General features: G+C 44.4%; 10 protein-coding genes across 10 annotated transcripts; 4 read left to right on the forward strand and 6 right to left on the reverse strand.

Annotated features, from left to right (window-relative positions):
* Positions 1-562: 562 nt before the first annotated feature.
* Positions 563-2,247, reverse strand: I203_106406 (uncharacterized protein; the record flags this gene model as incomplete). Its single annotated transcript, XM_019150919.1, has 3 exons — positions 563-1,060; positions 1,134-2,152; positions 2,217-2,247. 3 exons carry the CDS (start codon positions 2,245-2,247, stop codon positions 563-565), a joined length of 1,548 nt encoding a protein of 515 aa, XP_018999796.1.
* A 698-nt stretch (positions 2,248-2,945) lies between these two features.
* Positions 2,946-5,034, forward strand: I203_106407 (uncharacterized protein; the record flags this gene model as incomplete). Its single annotated transcript, XM_019150920.1, has 6 exons — positions 2,946-3,173; positions 3,234-3,341; positions 3,404-3,607; positions 3,694-4,041; positions 4,128-4,602; positions 4,718-5,034. The coding sequence occupies 6 exons, from the start codon at positions 2,946-2,948 to the stop codon at positions 5,032-5,034; spliced, it is 1,680 nt and encodes a 559-aa protein (XP_018999797.1).
* A 477-nt stretch (positions 5,035-5,511) lies between these two features.
* I203_106408 (uncharacterized protein) lies at positions 5,512-7,158 on the reverse strand (the record flags this gene model as incomplete). The annotated part of the gene is made up of 2 exons (XM_065517965.1): positions 5,512-6,674; positions 6,900-7,158. The coding sequence occupies 2 exons, from the start codon at positions 7,156-7,158 to the stop codon at positions 5,512-5,514; spliced, it is 1,422 nt and encodes a 473-aa protein (XP_065373269.1).
* A 701-nt stretch (positions 7,159-7,859) lies between these two features.
* On the forward strand, positions 7,860-9,878 carry I203_106409 (argininosuccinate lyase; the record flags this gene model as incomplete). The annotated part of the gene is made up of 7 exons (XM_019150922.2): positions 7,860-7,900; positions 7,981-8,010; positions 8,076-8,250; positions 8,347-8,490; positions 8,573-9,030; positions 9,165-9,393; positions 9,555-9,878. 7 exons carry the CDS (start codon positions 7,860-7,862, stop codon positions 9,876-9,878), a joined length of 1,401 nt encoding a protein of 466 aa, XP_018999799.2.
* A 347-nt stretch (positions 9,879-10,225) lies between these two features.
* On the reverse strand, positions 10,226-12,196 carry I203_106410 (amino-acid acetyltransferase, mitochondrial; the record flags this gene model as incomplete). Its single annotated transcript, XM_019150923.1, has 3 exons — positions 10,226-11,914; positions 11,984-12,040; positions 12,104-12,196. The coding sequence occupies 3 exons, from the start codon at positions 12,194-12,196 to the stop codon at positions 10,226-10,228; spliced, it is 1,839 nt and encodes a 612-aa protein (XP_018999800.1).
* A 381-nt stretch (positions 12,197-12,577) lies between these two features.
* On the reverse strand, positions 12,578-13,134 carry I203_106411 (ubiquitin-like protein-NEDD8-like protein RUB3; the record flags this gene model as incomplete). Its single annotated transcript, XM_019150924.1, has 5 exons — positions 12,578-12,662; positions 12,754-12,836; positions 12,903-12,932; positions 12,986-13,003; positions 13,117-13,134. The coding sequence occupies 5 exons, from the start codon at positions 13,132-13,134 to the stop codon at positions 12,578-12,580; spliced, it is 234 nt and encodes a 77-aa protein (XP_018999801.1).
* A 377-nt stretch (positions 13,135-13,511) lies between these two features.
* On the forward strand, positions 13,512-18,011 carry I203_106412 (uncharacterized protein; the record flags this gene model as incomplete). The annotated part of the gene is made up of 6 exons (XM_019150925.1): positions 13,512-13,583; positions 13,672-13,825; positions 13,893-14,808; positions 14,868-15,608; positions 15,667-17,564; positions 17,626-18,011. 6 exons carry the CDS (start codon positions 13,512-13,514, stop codon positions 18,009-18,011), a joined length of 4,167 nt encoding a protein of 1,388 aa, XP_018999802.1.
* A 443-nt stretch (positions 18,012-18,454) lies between these two features.
* I203_106413 (uncharacterized protein) lies at positions 18,455-20,062 on the reverse strand (the record flags this gene model as incomplete). The annotated part of the gene is made up of 6 exons (XM_019150926.1): positions 18,455-18,661; positions 18,777-18,880; positions 18,940-19,046; positions 19,117-19,686; positions 19,754-19,943; positions 19,993-20,062. 6 exons carry the CDS (start codon positions 20,060-20,062, stop codon positions 18,455-18,457), a joined length of 1,248 nt encoding a protein of 415 aa, XP_018999803.1.
* A 282-nt stretch (positions 20,063-20,344) lies between these two features.
* Positions 20,345-22,289, forward strand: I203_106414 (uncharacterized protein; the record flags this gene model as incomplete). Its single annotated transcript, XM_019150927.1, has 2 exons — positions 20,345-22,015; positions 22,104-22,289. 2 exons carry the CDS (start codon positions 20,345-20,347, stop codon positions 22,287-22,289), a joined length of 1,857 nt encoding a protein of 618 aa, XP_018999804.1.
* Positions 22,290-22,669: 380 nt separating this feature from the next.
* I203_106415 (uncharacterized protein) lies at positions 22,670-24,692 on the reverse strand (the record flags this gene model as incomplete). Its single annotated transcript, XM_019150928.2, has 7 exons — positions 22,670-22,696; positions 22,772-22,845; positions 22,929-23,293; positions 23,449-23,861; positions 23,944-24,202; positions 24,407-24,502; positions 24,568-24,692. 7 exons carry the CDS (start codon positions 24,690-24,692, stop codon positions 22,670-22,672), a joined length of 1,359 nt encoding a protein of 452 aa, XP_018999805.2.
* Positions 24,693-25,011: the final 319 nt, after the last annotated feature.

Below are 25,011 nucleotides of genomic sequence, written 5' to 3' on the forward strand. Positions count from 1 at the left end.
TTCAGAAGGTGTATCGTGCTGTATTTGTTCATCTGCTTTTTGATCGTGATTCCTACCCATATCGCATTTCACAGTCCAAAGAATAGAATTAGATGAGAGATCTCTAACGTTCTACTTTAATGTAAAATATGTTGTATAATGATAATGTATATTCCAGCTGATCAACAATATCCAGTCCAACTGTGTGATCTTGAATATGTTTCATGGCGATAATAAAGAAGAGGGAAACGCATATACATTGATAGGCCTGATTTACGATAATTACTGCTTATAAAACTTTGTCATAATTCAATATTGATATTAAAGGGTGAAAACGAAGAAAGAGAAGAGGAAATCGGAATATCCCAAATGAGGAAAAGAATTATAGTCAATCGGACCGAACTTCTTCGTAGACTAGAGGAATAAGGCCTTGAAGCCGTTGAAGAAATTTAAGTCGATGGACTCAAGTGATATCTGGTAGCTTGTTTGGTGTTTCGATCGATCAACCAGAAAAAAAGAAAAAGAAAAAGAGCAATCTTTATACAATTATATTTCTCTCAACATTTCAAATACACTCCGCAGACTATGGTTGAGTGTGACTTTGTCCCTGACCCTGTCCCTGTGCAACCTCTTCCAATCTCTGTTCCAACCCTTTTCCCAAACCTTCTCTCTCCCATTCACCTTCACCCAACCCCAGCCCGCCTAACGCGCCAGGACGGCCAGACGAGTAATTATCGAAAGACGATTTCGGTTGGACCTGTCTACCTTGGCCTGGGGCATGAGGAGGGGGTGTAGCTCCAGGTCCGATACCTCCAGCAGTCACTGGACTTAGATCGCCCGAAAGTGGATTATGAGGCGACATGACTGGTGATCGAGTTGACATGGATGGTGAAACCGTTCCAGGTAAATGATCAGGTGATAGATTACCTGAAGTTATATCTTCCAAAGAAGTAACTTTGGTAGGTAAAGACAGCAAAAGATCGTTTGGTGATAAGTACGAGATACGATGTTTGTTCTTGTTTGGCGAGATGTGGGATGGTAAGGATGTAGGCGTGAGTGTTTGGAAGGCATTATTGGGGCTCTATAGGTAATCATATACAGGGATTAGCAATGTCCAAGTGTGATATATCACTGATTGGAGGGTATCAACTTACATCTGAACTAGGTGATGCAGCCCTGTCATCGGCTACTACACTGTTCTCCGCTTGAGAAGGCAAAGTGGTAGCACCCGCTGAAGGTCCACCTCCGAAGGCTGACGCCCAACCTCCAGGAACTTGAGGACCGGTACTGATCCGTTGAGGCATAGCAGGTCGAGGAACAGTTCCAGGCAGACCTTCTTCTCCAGCCGTAGAGCTAAGTTGACTGACGTTTTGTCCCGTCCCAGTCAAACCAGCTGATTGCTGTTGTTGAGTATTCAATTGACCCAAGATCGGAGGAGAAGTAGCTGGAGAAATGATCGACGAGGTTTTGGATGCGATCGAGATTGGGGAAGGTGATCTCGAATGGATATTACCACCTCCACTTCGAGGACCAGAGGAGATCTTTCTTGGTATACTTGAAGACGATTGTCTGGCCATGCCTACACCGATGGTGGACGGAACAGGAGCAGGAGCAGGAGCTTCAATCTCCAATACCTCGAATCCCCTACTCGTACCGTCTAACCCACCCGCAGTCAAAGCTTCGACAGCATCGTCCAATACCGTCGGGACAGTGTGGTCCAGTGCCGATCCATGGGACAGATGCGATAATCTACTGGATTTGTGATTGAGGGTATGATGTTGTTGTTGATGGGTTGGATTAGGGTTGAGAGATAACGACGCGACTGGAGGTAATTCTATGTCTCTCTCGAATATGGCTGATCCGGACGAGTGGATAGATGAGGGTGAAGAGGGTCTAGATAGATGATGAGAGTGAGTTTGAATAGGTACAGATGGTGAGGGTGTACCCGAGGTAGATTTGGGAATGGGTTGTTGGAGCGTGGAGGGAGGTGATGAACCCAGTTCGGATGAGTGGGATCTACCTTGACCTATGGGTCGGACCGGCGATGCATCTCGCGATGCGAGTGGGGAACGCGATCTTTGGGGTGTACGAGATCCCCTCTGTCGAGGGGTCAGCGCTGAAGAAGGTTCTCGAGGATCAGCGTTGGGTGGTGGAGGGGGGAGGTCGACGGGAGCTGCTCGGAATTATGGGATGGATCAGCATACAGGCCACGACGGGATGATACAGCTGTTACTCACACAATTGCGCTCCAAGAGGAATTTGAGTCATCACGATTGAGGATGTGTGTGGTAGTGTAGACTCGATCGCTTGGGAAGAAGTGCGTTCTTCTAAGATCGACTCTTGATGGGAATTTGAAGGAGTGGTCGAGACGTATTGTGCTCTGTTGTACAGCTGCGACAGGCCTAGCAGTGATCACACCTAACTGTGGATGATTTGCTGTGCGGAAACCCTCTGCAGATGTTGGACTGGTTGAGGGGTGATGAGTGATGAGTGATTGGGGTTGCGCGTGGTGAAGGTGAAGGTGAGTGTCAAGTGGTGACAGCGGGGGCCCTGCTTTGGACTGGGTAACACCGCTTTCAGCTCGGTAGATGAGAGTCTGGATCTTAGGGATCAAGCTGGGGTGGCGGGTGGAGCGTGATCACAGTTGGGGTGTTGACTGCTAGGATGCAAGGTCTATTTCATGGTTGGGTGGATGGGGTGGTCGTATCAACATATCAAGCGGTATGCATGGATGTGGACAAGGGGGTGTGGAAGTAGGTTGTGGTGTTATGTACCAGTGTTCAGTGTAAACCGCCGGAAACGGTTGGTGGCGTACTACCCGTTTATATGGTTCATATATGGTAGATCACCTTATTCAAGTCATCCACATATCATTCACCCATTGATCCGTTACCGAAGACAGAACAAGTTCATATAACATATTTATTGATCCTTTTCGTTCAGCCGAAATTGAACCCCACAGAGAAATGTCCATAGCTTCATCCTCATCCAGGGGGATCAAACATGCGCTCGCAAGATCATCAAGACGTGCTTCATCTCGATTATCTCAGCAGAAAATAGATATACCCTCCTTTCTCCTTCCAGGTCTTTCGGTCCGACATCAATCGACTTCATCCGAACCTACCAAACGAAGGGATAAGGAGAGGTATAACTACAATACCTCGTTGAGCTTCTCTGATGCTCCTGATCCAGATGTGAGCACAAGCTAAATGCCATTTGGTCAGTGGCCTCGTAGCTGATACTTACGGTTATAGCATGTTCACTGGAGGAGAGTGACGGCTTCCGAGCTGACATCTCGTAAAGAACCTCCGACCAGGGTGAAGATGCTAGTAAGAGATTTCATAGATGATAGTTTATATAACGTATGTCACCTTCTTCTACGTGTACGCAGCTCAAGAAAAGCTGATAATCAGTCACAAATTAGCCGAACTATGGATATTTCTCTCGAAATGCTACGATCTTTACTCCTCCAAAGGAAGGATTCGATTTTTCCAGTTTCGCAGATACGGCTGCTTTCCAGGAAGCTGTAGCTGAGAGGTACGAGAAGGAATATGGTTTGGAACCTACTACAGGACAGACAGGAGGATTGGGTAGACAGGTTTGGCATACCCCGACAGAGTTGTTCAAGGTGGGTTGTGCTTCTTTCAACTTTGTTGACTTATTCTATACTGACTTGATATTTCCTGTCTCTATTCTTTCGCTTATCAATTCCAGCCTTACTACGCCCGTACCCTTCTCTCAGCAATTCTCCAATCTTACAAACTCAACCATTTCCCACATGAACCCCTTATACTATACGAAATAGGAGCTGGTAACGGTTCATTCATGATTGATTCACTCAATTACCTTCAACAGAACTATCCAGAGATATATGGAAAAGTAAAATATCGAATTATCGAAATCTCAGCCTCATTAGCGAAAGGTCAGAAAGAAAGAGCGGAGAAAGAGGGATTTGGAGATAAAGTGACTGTGATCAATTCGGATTTTTTCAAGTGGGATGGAACGATTGATGGGGTTAGCAAAGGTTGGGAAGCTTGTTTTGTGGTGGCTTTGGAGGTATTTGTGAGTAAAATCTTGGCTTTGGCGAAATCAGCTTCGAGTCAACCTTTCGATGTGACTGCTCATAACTTTTCTTGCCATTGGACCAGGACAACTTCGCCCATGATATGATCCGATACGACATCTCGACCCTCACACCCTTCCAGGGTGTAGTAGCCATAGATTCAAGTGGAGATTTCTCCATGATCTACGAACCCATCACCGATCCCCTCATTCGACGAGTACAAGCCTACAAACGTTTACTACCTCCTAGTTCATCAACTACACCTCCGCTGTCGTCCCCTCTCTTATACTCTGGCTTGCTCAGATCGTTGTACACAAGTTTACCATTCTCCGCCAATTTATCTCAACCAGATTTCTTACCTACCAAATCGATTTTATTTTTAGAACATCTGCGAGAAAAACTACCCAATCATCGATTGTTAATTTCTGATTTCGATACTTTACCTGATGCGGTGGAAGGTAGGAATGGACCGGTTGTTCAAACTAGGTATGGAGGAAGTATGATCCCCTGTGAGACGTTCTTGGTCAAACAGGGTTATTTTGATATTTTTTTCCCTACTGGTGAGTTATACGGTATCTCACGGGATATGAACTATCATTCTGATAGCTCAAGGATGACAGTTACAAAAAATGAAATTGATTAAGCTAACTATATCTCCCCTTGGCCTGGTTACAGATTTCGAATTACTCAGAGATATCTATTCAGTAATTATGAATTCCCCTTCACCTTCTTCCACAACGACTTCACCTTCAACTTCACCTTCTTCAGCTATACCACCCACATTTAACAACAGCAGCAAACAGCCCAAACCATTATCCAAAGATTTCTTTTCTGGCGTTCAAGGGTTCAGAAGAAGACAAGTCAACATATACAAACATGATGAATTCATAAACAAGTATGGTGATCAACAGCAGGTTATTGAAAAGACGAATTTGAAAAATGGTGAGAATGTCATGAAACAATTGTATGATAATGCGAAAGTCATGTTTTAGGCTTGGTTCTAAAGTAGGATGCATTTTTTTTTTTGGGTTTAAAGGATTAGGGTATTCTTTAATACATATACAATATACCAAGCATGAATAATCAAGTATTGCATACACCATGATATATATCTGACTCGGCCGTACAAAGACGTGACATGACATGAAAATTCATCATGAGTCATTTAAACATTATACAAAATTTTAACACGGAAAAGTTCGTCTTTGTCTTCGTCCTGTCCAAGTTGAACATTTGAAATCATTCAAAGTACAAACAAAGCCCCAAAAGTATGGGATTACAACTGAAATAACCATCATGAAACAACCTATGTATCGTTATACAAGTTTTTTTTCCTTCCCTACATCTGTTTTATGACACAAACTAAAATCGACATGATTCTATATCGTACGAAAAATTTAGTCTCACCTACAGAATACAACTCGAACAACCGACCCAGGTCCAGACCGGGGAGAAAATCCGTCCATTACCTATCCGTGTACAGTATACGTCTCTCTCACACCTCTTTTCCTAATACCAACAACCATAGGTTCCCTACTACTTCCAATCCCCATACTTTCGAAATTATCTTGATCTTGGAAACTCAATCTCCTTCCATCTTTCTTTTTATTACTATTCCTGTTGCCCGTACCAATACCTGTACTAGTCGTATAAGTCGTATCGAAAGTTTCAATCCTACGATCCCTCTTCCCCGTACCTATACCACCACCTCTACTCCCACTCCCACTTCCACTGGAAGATGCAGTAGGAGTAGTCAACCTTTCACTTTCACTCGACGAAACTGATTTCCTTCGTTGCGATTGTGATTGTGATTGCAAATCCTGTTGTCTTCTCTCATCTTTCTTCGTTCCTCTTATATTCGTCGTACCAATATTCAAATTCAATACCGGTCTTCTCCCACCAACAGAACTAATCATTCTTGCTTTTGAGCTGTGACTCTGACTTGTGGAAGTAGGAGTTTTAGGTATAAATCTATCATGTAATCTTTCTAATTCAAAATCAATCTCAGCTTCTCTGATTCTCCTTAGATCCTTCATATCCCTATCCCTTTCCATCTTCTCCCTTCTTCTTAGTTTAGATTCGGCTTGTCGTCTGTTCTTCCAGTTGAGTATACTATCCAATACCCATCTTCCTATCCACCCTACACCCAATCCGAGTGTACATCCGACCCCCACCAATCCACCTATAAATACCACCAAGGGATAAAAAGCTTCTAGCACTCTTCGTACTACCCCTAACGGAGCGGCGATAAACGTCCCGTACAGTGCGTAGAGTACGACAAGTATAGGATACAAGATAATTTTGAGCAGTTCTTTAAGGAGGTATAAGATGTTGAGGATTAGAGGTAATGGCGTGGTAAGGATAGTAGCTAGTAGGTAAACGGGATAGAGTAACACGCCGAAGAATAATCTCCACCAGCTTGTCCCTGGTTGTGGGGGGAGGGCTGAAGGGATAGGATTGGGAATTGGTGGGAAACCGTATGGTAAATGAGGATAGGACGGGACTTCCATCGAGGAAGGTGGTGAGTGAGATTGTCGGATGGATGAGGTGGAGGGATTGGAGGAAGGGAAGATGTCGAGCTCGTCTGATCGAGTTAGAATCTGGAATATCAGGTAGAGCGAGACTACGTATACTGTTGAGAGGTCAGCATGTGTCGATTAAAGGGACATGTTGTGTACGGGAGGGAATTTGACAGTAAAGTTAAATTGAATAGATGAGAAGGGAACGAGAAACATTCGTCGGGAGTGACAGTGAAGAGAAGCGGGAGATACGACAGGCTCTATGTCATGAACAGATCCAGGACATCTTCTAGTATGAATTGGATGGGTGGATGGGTGGATGGAGCAGCTTTACTCACAGACAGCTTTGAGCGGAGAAGTAGGTTCATTCCTCTTCCTACCTCTCCCTCCTGCTCTATGTATCTCCTCTAGCTCTTCGATCTCCCAGTCGCTCAGATCCCTCGTCGAGCTATGAGAGTACGATCGCGCAGTGTTGATCGATGCACCTCTTGGACGTGACGGTCGTAGATGCGAGGATGATGGGATTGGTGAGGGTGGGGTAGGTAAACGGGGCATTGAAGTGGAGGAAGATGAGGAAGATGTAGGTGATTCGGACATGATGAGGGGTACACTTTATCTTGAGCAGAGAGGCAATTGACCTCAAGGATAAGAGCTTTGCTTCAAGTATACTTCCTACTGTGGGGTTGTTGTTGTTGTTGTGATTGTTGTTGTTGTTGTTGTTGTTGTTGTTGTTGAGAGGAATGTCGCTCTGTCTCACAGTGATAAACTTTATTTATGATCTGCGATTTACGATCGACGTGTTTGTCGTTGCAAGGCACTGCTGTTAGTATTCACGCGATCATCTATTCATTTCAGTCGAAGATGATGATGTGAGTACATATATAGTGGAGAGCAAGGAAGGATACGATAGATGTACCACTATACATAAGTATATGTATAGATGTATATCCATGCACTTTGCAGCAATCTATTAGTCCATCATCCCTATATATAGTCTTAGTACTCATATCGTTTTACTGGAATGGATGTATGGAATACGAGTACAAACTCAGGCTGAGATGCGGAGTCTCCACACCCTGCAACATTACGTAACTTGAACCATACTCGTAGGGCACGGTTCATCCGAATTTTGAAATCAACTCACCGTAACCGACTCAGATAAAGAGTCGAACAAGTTGACCGCTCGTTATCATGCTTGAAACTCTACGGGATATCATTGTCATTGATCCAATTCAACCTTAGGATAATCTTCTCTTGAGCAATTCGCCTTTTGTCTACACACCCTTCACCCGAACAAAATGTCTTCAGAACAAGATTTCACCAAGAGGAAGTTATGGGGGTACGTGCTCGCTCCTATCTTTCCGAATTTGAAAAGGTCGTCTACGTTAAATATGTAGCTAATCATGGATATCTTCGTAGTGGTCGATTCACAGGATCAACAGATCCACTGTGAGCTTTCTGAGGACCATAATCTTGCATAGGATCCGAAAGCTGATAGTCTTCCACTCTCGTAGGATGCACGAATTCAACCAGTCTCTCAAATATGATAAACGAATGTACGCTGCCGACGTCAAAGGGTCGATTGCGTTTTCCAAAGCGTTGTTGAAGGCTGGTATCGTGAATGAAAATGAGCAGAAGGAGATTGAAAGGGGTTTGAAGATTGTTGAAGGTGAATGGGCTGAAGGCAAGGTGAGTTGAGCGATTGACAAGTGTCACTTTTTCAGAAGATATCACCTTGTGGTACGTTATTGCGGTTTACTGATATAGTCTAAATTGTGTTATCAGTTTGCCATTCAGCCCGACGACGAGGATATCCATACCGCCAACGAAAGACGTCTATCTGAAATTATCGGTAAAGACATTGGAGGTAAATTGCATACTGGTAGATCTAGGAATGACCAGGTTGCTACCGACATGAGAATCTGGCTCGTGAGTGGTCCGCGTCTCATCAGCTCTACTGTCGATCTCACTTCACCGAATGGCTAATAAATCTCCCTCAAATCCGTTGTAGATGGATGAATCCGCCCAGGTCGAACAATATCTCAAAGACCTCCTGAACGTCATGGTCTCCCGAGCTGAAAAAGAAGTCGACGCCATCATGCCCGGTTACACCCATCTCCAACGAGCCCAACCCGTCCGATGGTCACATTTACTCTTATCCCACGCTCAATCGTTTTTGTCTGATTTAGATAGACTTAGACAACTCCAACCTCGTATCTCGGTTTTACCGTTGGGTTCAGCAGCTTTGGCAGGTAACCCTTACTCCCTCGATAGGGAATTGCTCAGAAAGGAATTAGGTTTCCAATCGATCGGTGAGAACTCGATGCACGCTGTAGCGGATAGAGACTTCATCGTGGAATGGTTACAATGGGCTAGTCTGTTGCAGATTCACATGTCGAGAATGGCAGAGGATTTGATCATTTACTCGTCAGCTGAATTTGGTTTCGTTCAACTGAGTGATGCTTATTCGTGAGTAACAGTTCTGTTTACAAAACTCCTCAAACCTCCAACATAATCTCGATTTGCCTTGGTATTTCAACTTGTTGTAAGCAATGGAGCAATGGAGCAATAGTGATGCTAATCTATCACAACAAACAATGTAGTACCGGATCATCCATCATGCCTCAAAAGAAGAACCCCGACTCCCTTGAATTGCTTCGAGGAAAATCCGGACGAACCTTCGGTCAAATGGCTGGATTCATGATGTCCTTGAAAGGTGTACCATCGACTTACAACAAGGATCTGCAAGAAGATAAGGAACCATTGTTCGATGCTGTTGATACCGTTTCTGCTGCATTGAGGATTGCTGAAGGGGTCATTGCTACTTTGACTGTGAGTATTGCATTTATCAACAAAAGATATGCAAGGGGCGATGGCAGAGACTGTATCATGAGTTTTACAAACACTCTGTCATATGTCGTTATTAACCCTCTTTCGTTTTCGCCTTCCAATTTAAATCAAGTGCTCATGCTGATATTTTTGTAAAATTACAGATCAACCCTACCAAGATGTCCCAAGCTCTCACTATGGACATGCTAGCAACCGACATAGCAGATTACCTAGTCCGAAAGGGAGTACCATTCAGAGAGACACATCATATCTCCGGACGATCGGTCGCTTTGGCGGAACAGCAAAAAATCCAAATTTCAGATTTGACGATGGAACAATGGAAAGAGCTCAGTGAGCATTTCACGGATGATGTGATGGACGTTTTCGACTTTGAGAATTCCGTGGAGAAACGAAATGCTATTGGTGGACCGGCTAGATCGATGATCAAGAGACAGGTCGATATTGCCAGAGAGAGGATTGGAAAGTAATCGAATCGAGATATGAAACAATGAGCGATGACACGGTCTAGCGGCCGGGAACGATATTGATCCAAGGAAAGGTGGACGGAGAGTGATTTGTTATGCATTATAGATTGATAAATTATAAAATGCTCAATAATAAATTGAATATGAATCTTTTAGTATGTTAGTATCTGTGCATGCAATATTCTCAGAAAATTTGCTGTACATGAATGACACTATGCATTTGAATTGCTGAAAACGACATGAGATGAATGTCTAACGAGAAAAAGTCCCTTTTATACAACTACCACTATGTAACATGAATACTCCCAATGATCGTGTCCATCTTACACATCAACTACCTTTCCTACTTATCACTTCCAAGCAGAAGGTATTTTCCCAATCTGGTCTTCCCACCATTCCACTCTCTCTTTCTCTTCGTCCTCTACAACCTTTACCAATCTTCCACCTCCGAATTCCCTTTCTCTCCATAAACTCTTCAAACGCTGTTCGGCATCACACCAAAAAACCTTCCATTTCCCATCAATTGTCGTCTTGAATCCATTGGATCTTTCGAAATACCACTTATTAATTGGATTATCTGATCGACTTCTCCATACCAGGTCCTTTCCGGTTCCTACACCTCTAAGCGAACCTATCGAGGGATTGGAAGCATCTAGTAAACCCAGACCATACGTTTCATCCCTTAAAGCTACCCAGAGGAAATCTACCGTACCATCACCTTGATGAAGTGGGTTCACAGCGAATTTATCTAAATAACATATTGGTTCTTTATTTTTACTTTCGGGTAAATTATCTCTTCCTTCCATTGTTACGATCGCTGCACCAGCATAATCACCCACAACAATCACAAAATCCAGATCGTTTTTCAACCTGCCATAAAATTGTTCGTGGTTTAGTTTCTTTTTAAAACTAGTTTCCAGTAAATTGGTCAATTTGGGTATATTCACTTCTTCCATCGATCTAAGTACCCTGACTGGTAGACCTTTTCTGATAATCGTTGGTGTATCTCTAGTTATACCTTGTAACAGAGAATGTGGAAGGGATGCAGAATGTTTAGGTTTATTAGTTATCAAATTAGCTATCATCGAAGAAGGTGATCGATGAGAAACTATCAATGCAGATGATTCTTTAGGCATATATTCCAAACATCCATTCGCTAAATTCAAATTTGCCAAAGCCGTTGGATGACTTTCTTTCCAATCTGATTGAAAAGTTCGATTTATATATGTATATTCGGATGAAAGGTTGATTGATAAATGAGGTAAACCCTGTCTTGCATATGATGGTATACCACCTTCTTTATTGATAATCAATAATCTCAATGGTGTTAAATGGTTATTCGAATTACCCGTCGATGTTGAACTTGAAGTTGTTGTTGATGTTGATGTTGACATTGATTTAGCCAAAGCTAATAAGACTTTATTACTCTGTATTCTAGTAGATTTACATCCTTCATCCAAAGCTACGGGGAGTAAAACTGGAATTTCACCTTCTTGAACTGCTCTTCTCACATGATCTAATCCTTCTTCTTCAATTACCACTTTCATCTTTTCTTTCTCTTTTGGATCCGGATCCGTTTGATTCACTTCATGAATTCTAGCTACAGTTGAGAATATTGGTCGCGCAATGGCTCGATGCCTAGTCAAGAAATGAACGACCCTCTCAACTTCGTGTCTGACAATTGCACGTTGTCTTTGTAATTCGAATTTATCTTTAGGTTCATTAGGAGGTAAATCATCCCTGTCTACTACTATCACACTGACCAGACCTAATTTCTGAAGGTAAGCCATACCTCTACATATGGAATCTAATTGGGCGTCCGTAAATGGTCCTTGGATTTTGACTAGTGCAGGTCGACGAATTATGGGATTCAAGAGGGAATTGACAAGTTGGTTTTCTTCTTTAGGCTGGGTCTCGCTTGATGTACTTCCGGGAGGAGGAATATCATTCGTAGATGAAGGAGGAGGAGCGAATGAGGATAGATAAGAACGGGAATCTCGGACGGACGGTGATGCTTGTAGGATTGAGAGGATAAAGTCCTGATTAGATCCTATCAGTCAGGTTCGATAGTCGCAGTTTGTGAAAGATAAGAAATGAGTAGGACTCACGTTATCCTCTGCAGCTATATCTGTGAGACCTTGAGAATCATGTTTGAAGCTACGTTGCTACACCAATTGTCATTTCACCTGTCCAAGCACCAATGATTGGAGCAACGACTTGAAACTCACGATTAGACTAGGTGAAAATTTCCCTTTCCTCCTTATACCAGCCAAAGCATGATTTCTCACTGGTGTGAGAATACTTTGAATAGGTACCTTCATCTTATACCTATAGCAGCCCGATGTGCTGCTGGTACTTTGTTCTGCGCGAGGGGAGATGTTGTCTGGTATGAGAGTTAGAGGGAAAAGAAATCAAATTCAAGTTTCTGACAATCCAGGCTGCACCAAAATAAACACGAGCGAGTCATTTATCCGACTCAGTCAAGTGGAGGATGGATGATTTTACCGCCGGTACCACCTATCACCAGTGATATACATGCATCTGTTAATCTCATTGCATTGCTTAGATCGGACACATGTGCGCCTGAAGATGATGATTCATATGTATATATACAAGTGATGCATGATGTCTGTCGAGTATCAGAAACTTCTCTAGCCCTTCTTCTTGAAATACAATCCGGGTTTATTCGGATGAATCCTTTCTCATCGACCACCTCTTAAAGCCAATACCAAATGGATGACAGCTCCTGCGTTGATCTTGTAATCTTGAATCGCTTTATCGTCGGCCCTGAGGAACCAACCCATATAACAATATACATTAGCATTCCTGGTATTCCTAGTTTCTTTGTGGGAGGGAATTCGATCGCAGAGTGACTTACATAGCTTTACCACCGAAGATCAGACGTTGTTGAACAGGTGGGATACCCGCCTTCTCCTCCACTCTCTCTTTCACTTTGTTGATCTATATGCAGTTGCTTGACTTATCAGCAGTATATATCAGATGAGTTGAAGAGGATGATATACTAACAGTCATATCTGGTTGAACATCGATATCGACCTGACATATTCATCAGTATAAACATTATACTATTAATACATGAGATCACTCACCTCTTTACCTGTAAGAGTCTACACAACAAAATATGTCAGTGGTGATGAACACGACTTTTTCACAATAACGATCAAAGAAGGAAAGAATGATAGCGAAGAAGGGAGGAAAGGGGAAAGGTGACTCGACATACCTTCACTTTGACGATCATGATGTGAGTGCTGTCTCTGAATTCCTTTCTTCTTATTTACCTCTATGATCTATCTGCTTGTCCTTGTCTCCTCTCAATCGAATTCTGAGTGTGATTTCGAGATAGTTTGTTGTGAGTGCTGAAGAGAGAGACAGAAAGAACAAGATAGGAAGGAGTGAGTAATCGTTTTCCGCTACGGTGTGATGAATGATTCAGGGTCAACTGTGGGGTAAGGTCGGTGGAGGAGGTCCAGCGGCAAATACCATACCTCAACGCGACTTACCTTTCTTCTTCCTCTTCTTCCCTTTACAGTCTTACCAATACATGTCAAGTGTGAGGTGCTTCGTAGGTGTCTTATAGGATCAGGGAGAGTGCATGAGCAGTAAGAAGTGAGAAAGATGCCATCCTGGTCTACTAGAGCCAAAGATGATGGTGGGAAGAAGAACGACCCAGTAAAGGAGAAAATGAAAGTGAGTCTTTCCTTCTCGTCAATATTCAGCTGTCAAATTGGGACAAAGGGTACTGTTAGCCACGGTCGAGCTAATAATTCTAGGATAGCATGTTGGAACAAGCACCAAGAGTACACCTCAACGTACAGATGCAAGACCGTCTACCTCTCTCAAAGAGCTTGCCAAGACCCTGAGTGAAAGTGTAGCCGAGAGAAGGAAGAAAGATGGTACAGGTGGGATCAAGAAGGACGATCGAAGACATGGTGAGCTCACTTGTCAGTTCTTACTCCGAGTACAGAGGACATTGAGCTCACATTCGCTCGTCTACAGGTCATTATGGCTTACTCGACGCCATCACCCCCAAACCTCGCCCGCAGGTAGAAGCATCTTCCTCGAATTCACACAAGACACCTTCCTCCAAACCAGTCTCTTTGTCATTCACCAAGTCCGCTCCAGACTCAGCAACGAGTAGAAAACGAGGTGCGAGAAGAGGGAAGTCTTCCACCAAGAACGACAAAGAGAAAGAGAAAGAGAAAGAACCAGAGGAAGAAGATGGTGAATGGGATGAATTTGGGTTTTGGAGAAGTAATCCTAAACCTCAACCAGTCCCGGAATCTCTTATAGACGATCCTACCGAGACCATGAAACGGAAAGAAGAAGAAGAGGTTGATGAATTGGAAGATACTCAAGTCACTCCTTCGAATAAAGGGAAAGGTAAAGACTTACCAACCTCATCTCCTTCACCACCACCTACCAAGCTTCGAACGCCTGCTCTACAACACACAGCGATCAACCCTCGAATCGTCGACGATACTCCTCTGCCACTGCCTCCCCCTCAGACTAGATTACATCGCTTGAAGGATCCTGACTTCCTATTCAGCCAGAATGTTAGGAAAGATGTTTCTCACCAAGACAAGACTCAAACGAAGGATACCAGAGAGAAAGCGAAAGAACCGCTTTTCTTGGCTGTTTCAATTTCACCCGATTCCGACCAAGAGCCTCACCAGAGAGAAGAAGATGATGAAACGGAAGAGGAAGTCGAGTTGATCGAATCACCGATTCAGCGACCCTTCACTAGAAGATCACTTGCTCGATTGAGTATCAGTGATGATGAAGATTCAAATCAGGGACAGGGGATCCCACCTCCATCTTTCCTAGCTGAACGGGAGAGGAAGAAGAGGGAAGAGGAGAAGCGAGCGCAAAAGGCTAGAGAGAAGAAGGGCAAAATCAATCTGGAAGCTACTGAGTAAGCTCTCAAGGAATGTTCTGTAGAGGAAATCATCTGATATGATATTTCACATGTAGTTCAGATACATCCGTCTCCCAGTCCGACGATCGAGGTCTTGTGCTTGTTCCCGATAGTAACCCCCAAGGAGCCACACCAGCCCGTCACTTTGGGATCGAAATCACTCCTTTTGTCAACAACTCCCCTTCTCAAAGCCGCAAGAACAACAGTAAATCCTCTCGCAAAAGCAAGACTTACGGCAAAGGAAGATCACATGCATACCAGCATGGTAATCCCCTCCCTCATGCCACATCCCAGAGACTTACCCTCACTCCCCCTCCTGCTCCTGTAGTATCTTCCTACAGGGGTGCTAAGAGAAAGGGGTCTACAAGCATCTGGCGCGATTCGTCCTCTTCGACATCACCGGAACCAGATGCTGTAGTCGGCTTTGATCAAGATGATGATATGGGGTATGAAACTGAGCCGCCTCGACCTGGTAGGAAGCGAAAGAGATGGACTAGAAATGGACCACCTCCTGATGAGCGGTTGCTTGGCCTGTTCGGGGAAGATGAAGATGAACCACATCGATGTCGACGTAAAAGAGGTAGAACGCCTAGATATCCCGTCACAACAGTTTTCAAGTGGCCTAACTCCGATGAGGATGTAAAAGTTGAAGATCAGGCTGACTATGATCCCGATACTGCTAGAAGAAGGAAGAAAAGAAGAAAAAGGGAGATTGAGAGGAGGCATAGGGTGATGATGAGACATGAACCTAGGTTACAGTTGACAAGAAGTGGTTCTTGCCGGGCTAGGATCAAAGAGTGAGCTGAGATTCCCGCGTAGCCCATACCAATCTGCTGACTAAGATGGAAATTGCAGCTATGTTGGTAAAATTGGTCAAACCTTGACATTACCCAAGAAACCTCTTCACGCCTCCAAAGCTGTCCGTGTCAGGAGCTACAAACGAATGCAAGGTGTACCAAAGCACGCCTGTAAAACTATGCCGACTATCTCCTACTCCGAATACGTGGCGAGATATCGAAGATCACCAAATTCTGCTAGCTCGGCCAGTCGACCTTCGGGAGGTAGAGTGAATGAATTGATCTCCGCAGGAAGGAGAGCAAGGTTCGAGATGGGCTTTCGCAGACAACGGCCGATCACTAGAGATATCACCCCTAAGCTTCCATTGGTACCATTGGTTCCGAGTCAAGAAGATCCTCAAATAGAGGATGAGATAGAAGTTGAACCGTCTCAAAGACCATTCAGAAGAAGAGGATCTTCTCTCGGTCAACCGCTCGTTCCTAAGAATGTACCAAGGCTGAAATTCACCAAGAACCAACCTCCCTCAGTGTCGAATGGACCTCAGTCAAGTACAGATCCCTCAGAACGTATTGGAGTTGATGTTACATCGATACTTGGCCATCTCTTCACTATGCCTCCATCTAGGCAAAATCCAAGAAGAGAAATGCCACAAGCTTTCAGAAAAGCTTCTACTCCTTTGATTCCTTTCGAGGATATCATACTTAGCGATGATACTCCCGAAACTTCCAGGAGAAATCCCCAGAATTACTATGAGGCAGAAGATCCTATCCAGCCCTGGCCAACTCAAGATTCGCAATTGGAAGTAATCGGTTCCTATTCTGGTCGAACCCATGAAATGTTTGGTGGTTCTCCCGTTCTTCCATCACCACCTGAGAGATTATCGGAGACATTCAGGAGGCTTGATGGGATATACGAACAGGACATGAGTCAACACGTCACTCGGCCAACGATTCGAGAGGATATGGCTCAGCCTAAACAGGTTCGACTGGAAGCCACACCTCTGCAGGAGCGACCCGAAATAACAGCGTCACCTATTCACCAGGCTGCTCAGCTCGCAGGAGAGAATGGTACCAATAAGGGAGATTTGCCTGAAGATGATATGGATTGGGCGGAGATCGGAAAACAAATCACACCGTCACAGTGGACAGGGCTTGACGTGCATCTCGCTCAAGTAGAGGAAGAGATAAAAGCCCGAAAAAGCAGTAAATCTCGAGAGACAAGTGAAAAAGCGAAATCTGCCATTGTGTCTCGCCGAGCATCTCAAACCTCAGTCAATCCCCCGAATACGAAAAGAGGTATGGTCGGTACCTCAAACTCTCCGAAAACAGCTACAGAAATTGCTCAACCCGCTGCCAGGGCACCTTCTACACCCGGTCGTTCGGACCCAGTTCGAAGGATGACAGGTATGGAGGTAACTCAACATCTCCTTCAGCTTCCACTTGATCCTTCCATCGCTCAGACCATGGAAAAGACTTTCGTCAACACCTCAAGTCGAGGTAATTCGGCCGAACGACCTTCCACATCAACCAGTCGAAAAGCAAAAAGAGAAGAACGAGCAAAGAGAGTTCATGATAAGAGAGTAAAAGACAAAAAAAAGGAAAAAGAAAAACAGACTTTACTCAACTTTGACAAACCCCGCTCAAGTACCTCTAGGAGCGTCTTAGCTGAAGTTCGTCCGCCTTCGGATACCGAAGAAGAGGAAGAGATCGAAAAAATTGAAACACCTCGTCAGAACGCTAAACCGCAAAACAGCAGAAAGCAAACATTGAGTGAGGCGTATAGGAATATTCATCCTCCTCCTTCACCTCCTCGACTAAAGTCTCGTGCGTCGGCGCCATCAAGATATAGCCTGGGTGATACACCTGTCGTGAAGAATTTCAAAGATGCTAAACAACCTAGTGCGAAATCGTTGAGTGAAAGGAACAGGAAATTATCTCAAGAAGCTCTTGGGAGAGGTTAGTGGATCTGAGCGCCATACCCATATTCATGACGAAGCTAACATCAGGGATCTTTTAGTTTTCAGACCACCAATAAGAGGGACGAACTCTTTCGGTCCTGGTACCTCTAGCACTGATATTGCTGGAGGCGCTGGCGCAACGTATGAACCCACCGAGGTGTCTCGTGATAATACTCAAGGTAATATCACTAGACAACCTTCAACGAACAGTATACGAAGTATCAAAAATTCACAACCTTATATCAATGCTTGGAGAACTGAAATTGAAGGAACGGAGCATCCCAATGAGAGAGGTAGAAACCAAGGTGGCAATCCTTTCGAAGAGGATTTGAGAATGTTCGAACATTCTCCTACTGAACCTTCTGTGATTGATCAAGTTGATCAGGTTGAGGCTGCTCGAAACAGGAGAAAAGAAGGGAAGAGGTATTTGTCGGTCGAAGGTTGAGTTATTTCACAAGGATGATGCTGTTCAGAAGAACTGAACTGTAAGAAGATGATAGGAAATATGTACTGAATATCGTGAAATCCGAGTTGTATTGATATTGTCGTAGTGTAAGACCCAGATCCCCAATTATGTATAGAAGACACAGTAGATTTGGTAATGAGGACTGTAAGAGAGTATCAAATTTGTGAATAGAATAAACTGAAAAGTTGTATATAAGAACCCGATTATGTTGTATAGAATGTACTGTGAAGTTTGTATATACATTAAATCATCATGCATCATCATCAAAATACCATCTTAGGATGTAGTACAGTACAAAATACCTGAGGTTGCCTTATGACATATAGTACACGAACGGACAGGAAAGATCCTTGGTCATATATCCCACATAGTTCCACTGGAAAAACACATATTCAAATGATTACAATCCTGGAAATAATCATTTACGTCTCAGTGGGATCAGCTTTCCATCCCCTCTCAACACCTTCGAGCTGTTTCTTTTTGATCCATTCATATACCACGCTGAAATCTTTAGTCGCCCATTCACCTTTTCCCTCTCTGCATACAGCTTCGTATATACTCTTAGCTGCCCATGTCATAGGTATAGGTAAATCTAGTGCAGCAGCTGATTCGAGAGCTAGTCCTGCGTCCTATGAACGACACGGAATCACATTCAGCAAATCACTTGATCCCTTGAGGGGACCCGAGCAGAACTTTTTTGCATATGCACTGTCTGTGGAGAAAGACATGGAGAATGAGCATTACCTTGAGCATCAGGTGAGATTGGAAACCTCCGTCATATCCCCTTTCTCCCGGCGATCCAGGGATCTCTTTCAGTGGAGTATTCACCCTAGATGACCATGATTGGCCTGTTCGTAATGTCTACTGTGAGCTATTGCCAACAGACATGGTCGATACAAGAGCTTACCTGAAGATGTGTTGATGACATTATGCAATAAGATCGGATCTATACCTAGACTGTTACCCAATGCTAGACCTTCCGCTAGAGCAATCTGATTAATGGCTAATATCAAACTAAACATGTGATCGTCAATGAGTCAGTTACAGATTTAACCCTGCCGTGGGAAGAGTCAATGTAACTGACTTATTGCAGACCTTTACTCCTACACCTTTCCCATTCTCACCACAATATACTATCCTATCTTTTCCCGCCATAGTCTGTAACAAAGGTAATGCCATTTCGGTAGCTTCATTCGAGGAGGATCCAAACATGATTGTCAAGTCGCCTTTCTTTGCTGCTACTGTACCACCTGAGACAGGCGCATCTATCATTGCTACTTTCCCGCTTGTAGATCCGTGGATGTTTTTGGCAATATTGGCTGCTGAAACCGGGGAGAGTGTCGTACAATCTATCAAGAGGGTGTGAGGGGATGATTCCCGCTGAGAAGAGGTGGTAGGGCTGATGGTGGTTGATGAGTCTAGGGGTGGCACAACAGGGGACGAAGTGGATGGTTCAGGTGAGATCGTGGTAGAAGATGAGGGTCGTTCGATTCCCTCGGTCTGGTCTGAGGTGGCAAGGGGTAAAAGCGGGGGTTCGTCCTTCGATAATGTCTGGAGTCCAGATAAAATACCGTTAGTCGAGTCGAGATAGACGCTTTCCACTTGTGGGGTCGAAGGGAGCATCGTAAGTATCCTAGAAGCCATCTTGGACATTCTGATAAGGACAGCACACAATCAGATGTGTCTGTCATTTGAGCACCCAATACTCAGCTGAGACTTACTCTCTTCCATTCTCAACTCTTTCAACCTTCCCAGCTAGCTCACTTCCTCCCCTCTCGCGCAGTTCGGACAGAAACGACGATACTCTGGCATCATCCTGCTCGCATATCACATAACCTGATGCAATCGACGAGCGGGAATTGTGAGATGCTAGGTAAGTCTTGGTGAACAGGTTGAGAGCCATGGGATGGCCTTTCGGGATTCTTCAGCGATAGCTCAAGTATGGATTTGTTCGACTCACCCATCGCTCCTAGCCCTATCCATCCTATGGTCGATGCTCTTGACAGAGCTACTTGCGTTGGTCTCAGCATTCTTGACAGCTTGCTCGATGTAGTGTGTTACATCTGTCTTGACGTTGGGAATGAAATGGAGAGTGATCAACAAGCAGTTTGATATCCCTTGGTCAGGTGGACGTACTCCACCGGCCCAGTCAGTCGGCTAAACTTCGGTTAAATCACCTCACGGTACTATGCTTAAACAGAATTTGATCCCGTCAACACTCCTCGTCGACCTGTTGAAACGAAAAGAAAATATCACCGTCTTGCTTCTTCTTCTCCTTAGACGACTATCACACCTCGGGAAGACAACTACACATGCCCCGCTCGCCATCACCACCACCTCGAGGAGGATATCGTCCTTCATACAGGGACGAATCACCTCCTTGGGCCGCAAGGGAGAGGGATGACTATCGATACAGAGGGGAGAGTTCGAGGTACAGAGAATACGACAGACGAGATCCCAGGGATGAACCTGGATATGGTAGTAGAGGTGGATATGGATACGGCAGAGATAGGGAGTATGATTACGATAGTGGTAGAAGAAGGGGAGGGAGTCCGATGAGAAGATCATTCTCGGTCTCGTCAAGAGATTACGAATATGATCCTTCACCACCCAAATCTCGACGTTCAAGGTCAAGGTCAAGATCAAGATCTAGGTCAAAGTCACGCTCAAGGTCTAGGACAGGGACACCGGAAGAAGGTCAAATAACTTCACCTCTACCATCCTCGAACGAAAATGCACCTGCCGCTGTGAAGTCTAGCTCAAACCCTGCTGGATTACCACCTCGACCTAGATCCCCACCTCCGCCCATCAGTAATAGGAGAAGATCCAGATCACCTCCTCCTTATAGGGGTTATGCGAGAGAAAGGGAAAGAGAGAGGGACTGGCGCGATAGAGATAGAGATAGGGACAGAGATTATTACTATAGAAGATCCCGATCACCTTATTCGCCTCCACCGGTGAGGAGGAGGGGAGGGAGATCACCTTCCATCGTTTCTTCCATATCCACTAGATCACCTTCTTCCAGACCATCTCCCGTAAAGCGATATCAATCAAGGAGCAGATCTCCCGAGAGACCACCAAAAAAAAGATCAAGATTCCCTTCTCCTGCACCTGTTTCCACTCCCATTACTCCTGCACCTCCCCCACGTCCTATACCGGTTGCTGTACCTCTATCAAACACTTTGATAGGTAAACCTATTTTGAACAAGATACCACCTTCGGCACCTCGTTCAGAGAGATTACCAATACCTGGCTTACCGCCTACTGGACCTAGAGCGTTGGCTCACCTGAATACACCTGTACCTGTACCACTGGGTCGTACGCTGGGTATGAATCGATCAATCCCACCAACGGCTCCCGCTTCCATTGTAAAAGAAGAAATCAAACCTACACCCTCAACTCCTTCGGCTGGAATACCAGATCCATCAAAACCATCACCAGCTGCTGGATCTTCCACAGGATTGACGGGCACAGCGAGATTATCATGGTCAGAAAGGAAAACTCTCCTCTCACCGTCTACATCAACCAGTATAAACCAAAGTACCACTCCCGAACCTACTAAAATCAGTCCTACACCTACTCCCACGCCTGGACCAGTAGTGATCAACCCATATACTGGAAAACCATTCGGTCAAGCTCGTGCTGCTGCAGCTCAAGGTAACTCATCCCCTGCTGCATCAAGCACTCCAAGTATAATGGAAGATATAAAACCTAAGATAGATGAAATAGATGCTCGACCACCTACTCCGCCAGTAATTTATCAGGATACTAAACCTTCCACTGAACCTACTCCAATCCTGACCCGTCCCAACCCGCCTACAGCACCTTCGCACCGAACTTCCTCAGTATCGGTACCGGTAGTCGTGCCGGTTGTCAGTGAAGCTGAGTTAGCAGAAAGGAAAGCTAAAGAGGAAGAAAGTAGGATATTAGCCGAATTACCAAGTTTGAAAGTTCCGTTTGGTGGATTCTCATGGGAAATTGAGGTGAGTCCTGATTTTGAGCGTATCGTACTATCACATATGACGACGCTAATATGTATCCTTGTGGAATTGGTGGTTGATGGTTGTGTAGTTATCGAATTATAATCACCGGATGATAGGGTTATCGAATAATACCCTGCGTGCGCAATCTGCAGCGAGACACGCAGCTATGATCTTAGCTGATGCTGAAGCTGAGAGGATAGCAGCGGGAGAAAGGAGGAAGATTTGTGAAGAACAGTTATTGAGTTTCAGCGTGGGCATCATTCCTGGTGTATAGATCAGCATTCATAGCACAGTAGTATAGCAATACAGTAGTAGTAGTCCATGTATATTCATATTTGTATATATATATATATATGCATACTGTATGCGTTGATTATGTCTTTATTCACCATGTACTGCTCCTCTACGCAAAAAGTACCGCTTAAATCACTTTACTTGAAAAATCTGAGAACGTCACATGTAATCCTGAGGATTGATGTATATATGCATGTATGCGAATGATTGATAAAGCTTTGATACAATTACAACAAGTTTACAAAAGATAGATTCTTCCTGTATTGAGAAGATTGTTTTGATTTTGTTTCGAGACATGTGGATGGCAGTGGACAGAACACAATGTGAGGTCAGGTCTGTGATCTTCCCCCCTCCCCTTGTCTATCCATACATAGCTTGTGCATATGCCTAGTGAACGATACCATATCAGTATATCACTCATTCCACATATCAAGTTTAGACCAGTGGGGAGAAACGCCTTACCTCGTATTCTTCAGTCGTCATCATTTCATGTTCATCATCCGTAACATCTTCAATCCGTTTGGGCACTCCGTTGACTGAGACAGGCGCAACGTCATTCATTAGCATCATAAGCCAACACCGAAAAGTGATAGTCGCAATGAATGGAAGTGAGACTTACCGGTAACCATCTTCCCTCCGTCCTCCCCTCCATTAGGCGTAACATCGATCGTTCCTTCCTCATCATCGTCATCATCTACATCAATAATACCACTTTCCACCCTGACTATCGGTATAGGGACCTGCTTTTCGTCTACATCCGCAGGCGTGGGAGTTTCCTCAAATTCTCCTTCTTCACCATCGCCATCATCATCCAAAATCTCATAATGAGCTTTCAGACTTTCATCTTCAATTTCCTTCTCATTACCCAATCCTCGACTCCTCTCTTCCAGTATTTGTTTACGTTTCTGATCGGCTATTCCCAAAGTCGTCTTTTCGCCTGTGACGGTGGAGTGGGTGTACCAGTGAGGTAAAGCGTTTTGTTCTCTACAATCACATTGGATGAGGTCAGTAATATTTCTTGTACACATGTCCTGTGCAGGATGGTTGAGATAAAAAGAGTGGGATAGAGATATCATTTTGGTTCACTGTCTTGATCTGTGACAGACAGATCTTGGTGGTAAAATAAACCTCTCACTCACCTTTGTTGTTGTGCCAATCTCTCTTTCTCCTTCTCCTCATTCTCATCTTTACCCATGACGACCTCAAACTTCTTATCTTCTTCGCCATTCCTATTTTCTCCATCTTGAACCTTCACCGAAGTCTTTACATTCTGCGCAATCCACGCTATGATGTTGATAGATGGCACTGTCTGGGCTTCAACGGCTTTTAGAGCGTCTCTTATCGGTGCAGTGGCAATGTTGAATCGCTGCATCGCATCCTGAGCGGTGGTGATGGTGCCATCTAATGAAGTGGAGGGGTCATGCTCTTCAAGTTCTGATCCGCAATCTTCACATTTGAACGTATTGGTAAATGGGTCGAATATGTTGGATAGATCTAGGGGGTCGTACATCCTTCCGTCTAGAGGGCAGATATACCCTCGATGGCCGACTTCCTGAAATGGAAAAATAGGTCGATCAGCATACCTAGAACCACATCAAGGCCTACAGTTCAGTTTGCGTTTTCTGATCACCCACCTGCTTGATCTTATCATCGATTCCTTTCCGCATCATCGCCAATCTATATTTCACTACATTCGCAAACTCCCTATAATCCAAATACCAATAATGTACATCTCTCGTCCTTTCCCTTTCGATGATGAGGGGTTTTCCATCTTTATCTATGGCACCAGGTTTGGGTTGGCCGGGTTTGAGGGGCTGTATGTGTTTTTCGGGTTGGGCAGCGAGCTGCTTTAGTCGCCATTCAGGTATGGGTACTTTCTCTTTGTTCACGTGCCTAAGATGACATACAATGGAGAAGGAGAACCGAAGAGCGAGGTTATTATGGCCGTATATGGTGTGTTATTGGGGATAGGAAGTGGTGTGTGGTGTACAAATAATAAAGGCGAATTGGGTATTGGACGATGGTGGAAATGAGAGTTCGAAAATGAGCTTTGTCCGTTGTTTCTTACAACACCATCGGAGTGACGAGCATACTCACCGTCGCACCAGCCTATGCGTATGTAAAGTACCCATATACTTCCTCACTTCAGGACTTGACAACCCAATCTTATTCGCTAATTCCATTTCTGTCGTTCTACCAAGCTCGTATTAAGTCAGCTACATGTTCTTTCACATCTTTCCGAATTCCTCGCAGCTCACACATTATCATGGATCATCATCTTCAAGATGATTATATAAGGTGTATCGTAGAACGCATAAGCGACCTGATAGACTAGATTCGCACATAGCTTGTTGATCTCGCTGGAGGACAGGGGCTGAGCCATGATTCAGAGTGTAAGCGTAGATCTACGTCTCTTCTTCAAGCTGCATATAGCGAGAGCTCTTTGGACAACCCTCCTTCCTATCGTCAGACTAAGTTGCTGGTTCACTAATATAATCAGACTAGTTTATGCTTGAGATTTTAGGTTGCGAGTCAAGAAAGATGAGATAGTTGTCGCTCTTGTAGGCAAGAAGTGAACGGGAGAGGGGTGAACCAAGTTGTCCTACCACGTGCCAAACACGTGATATGGAGTAGTTCCCGCATCTTGCAATCAGAGCATGGATGCTGAATGAATGTACCCTTGTACTCGTATGCATGCAGAA

Source organism: Kwoniella mangroviensis (assembly GCF_000507465.2).
Source record: "Kwoniella mangroviensis CBS 8507 chromosome 1 map unlocalized Ctg02, whole genome shotgun sequence".
NCBI classification, from domain to species: Eukaryota; Fungi; Basidiomycota; class Tremellomycetes; order Tremellales; family Cryptococcaceae; genus Kwoniella; species Kwoniella mangrovensis.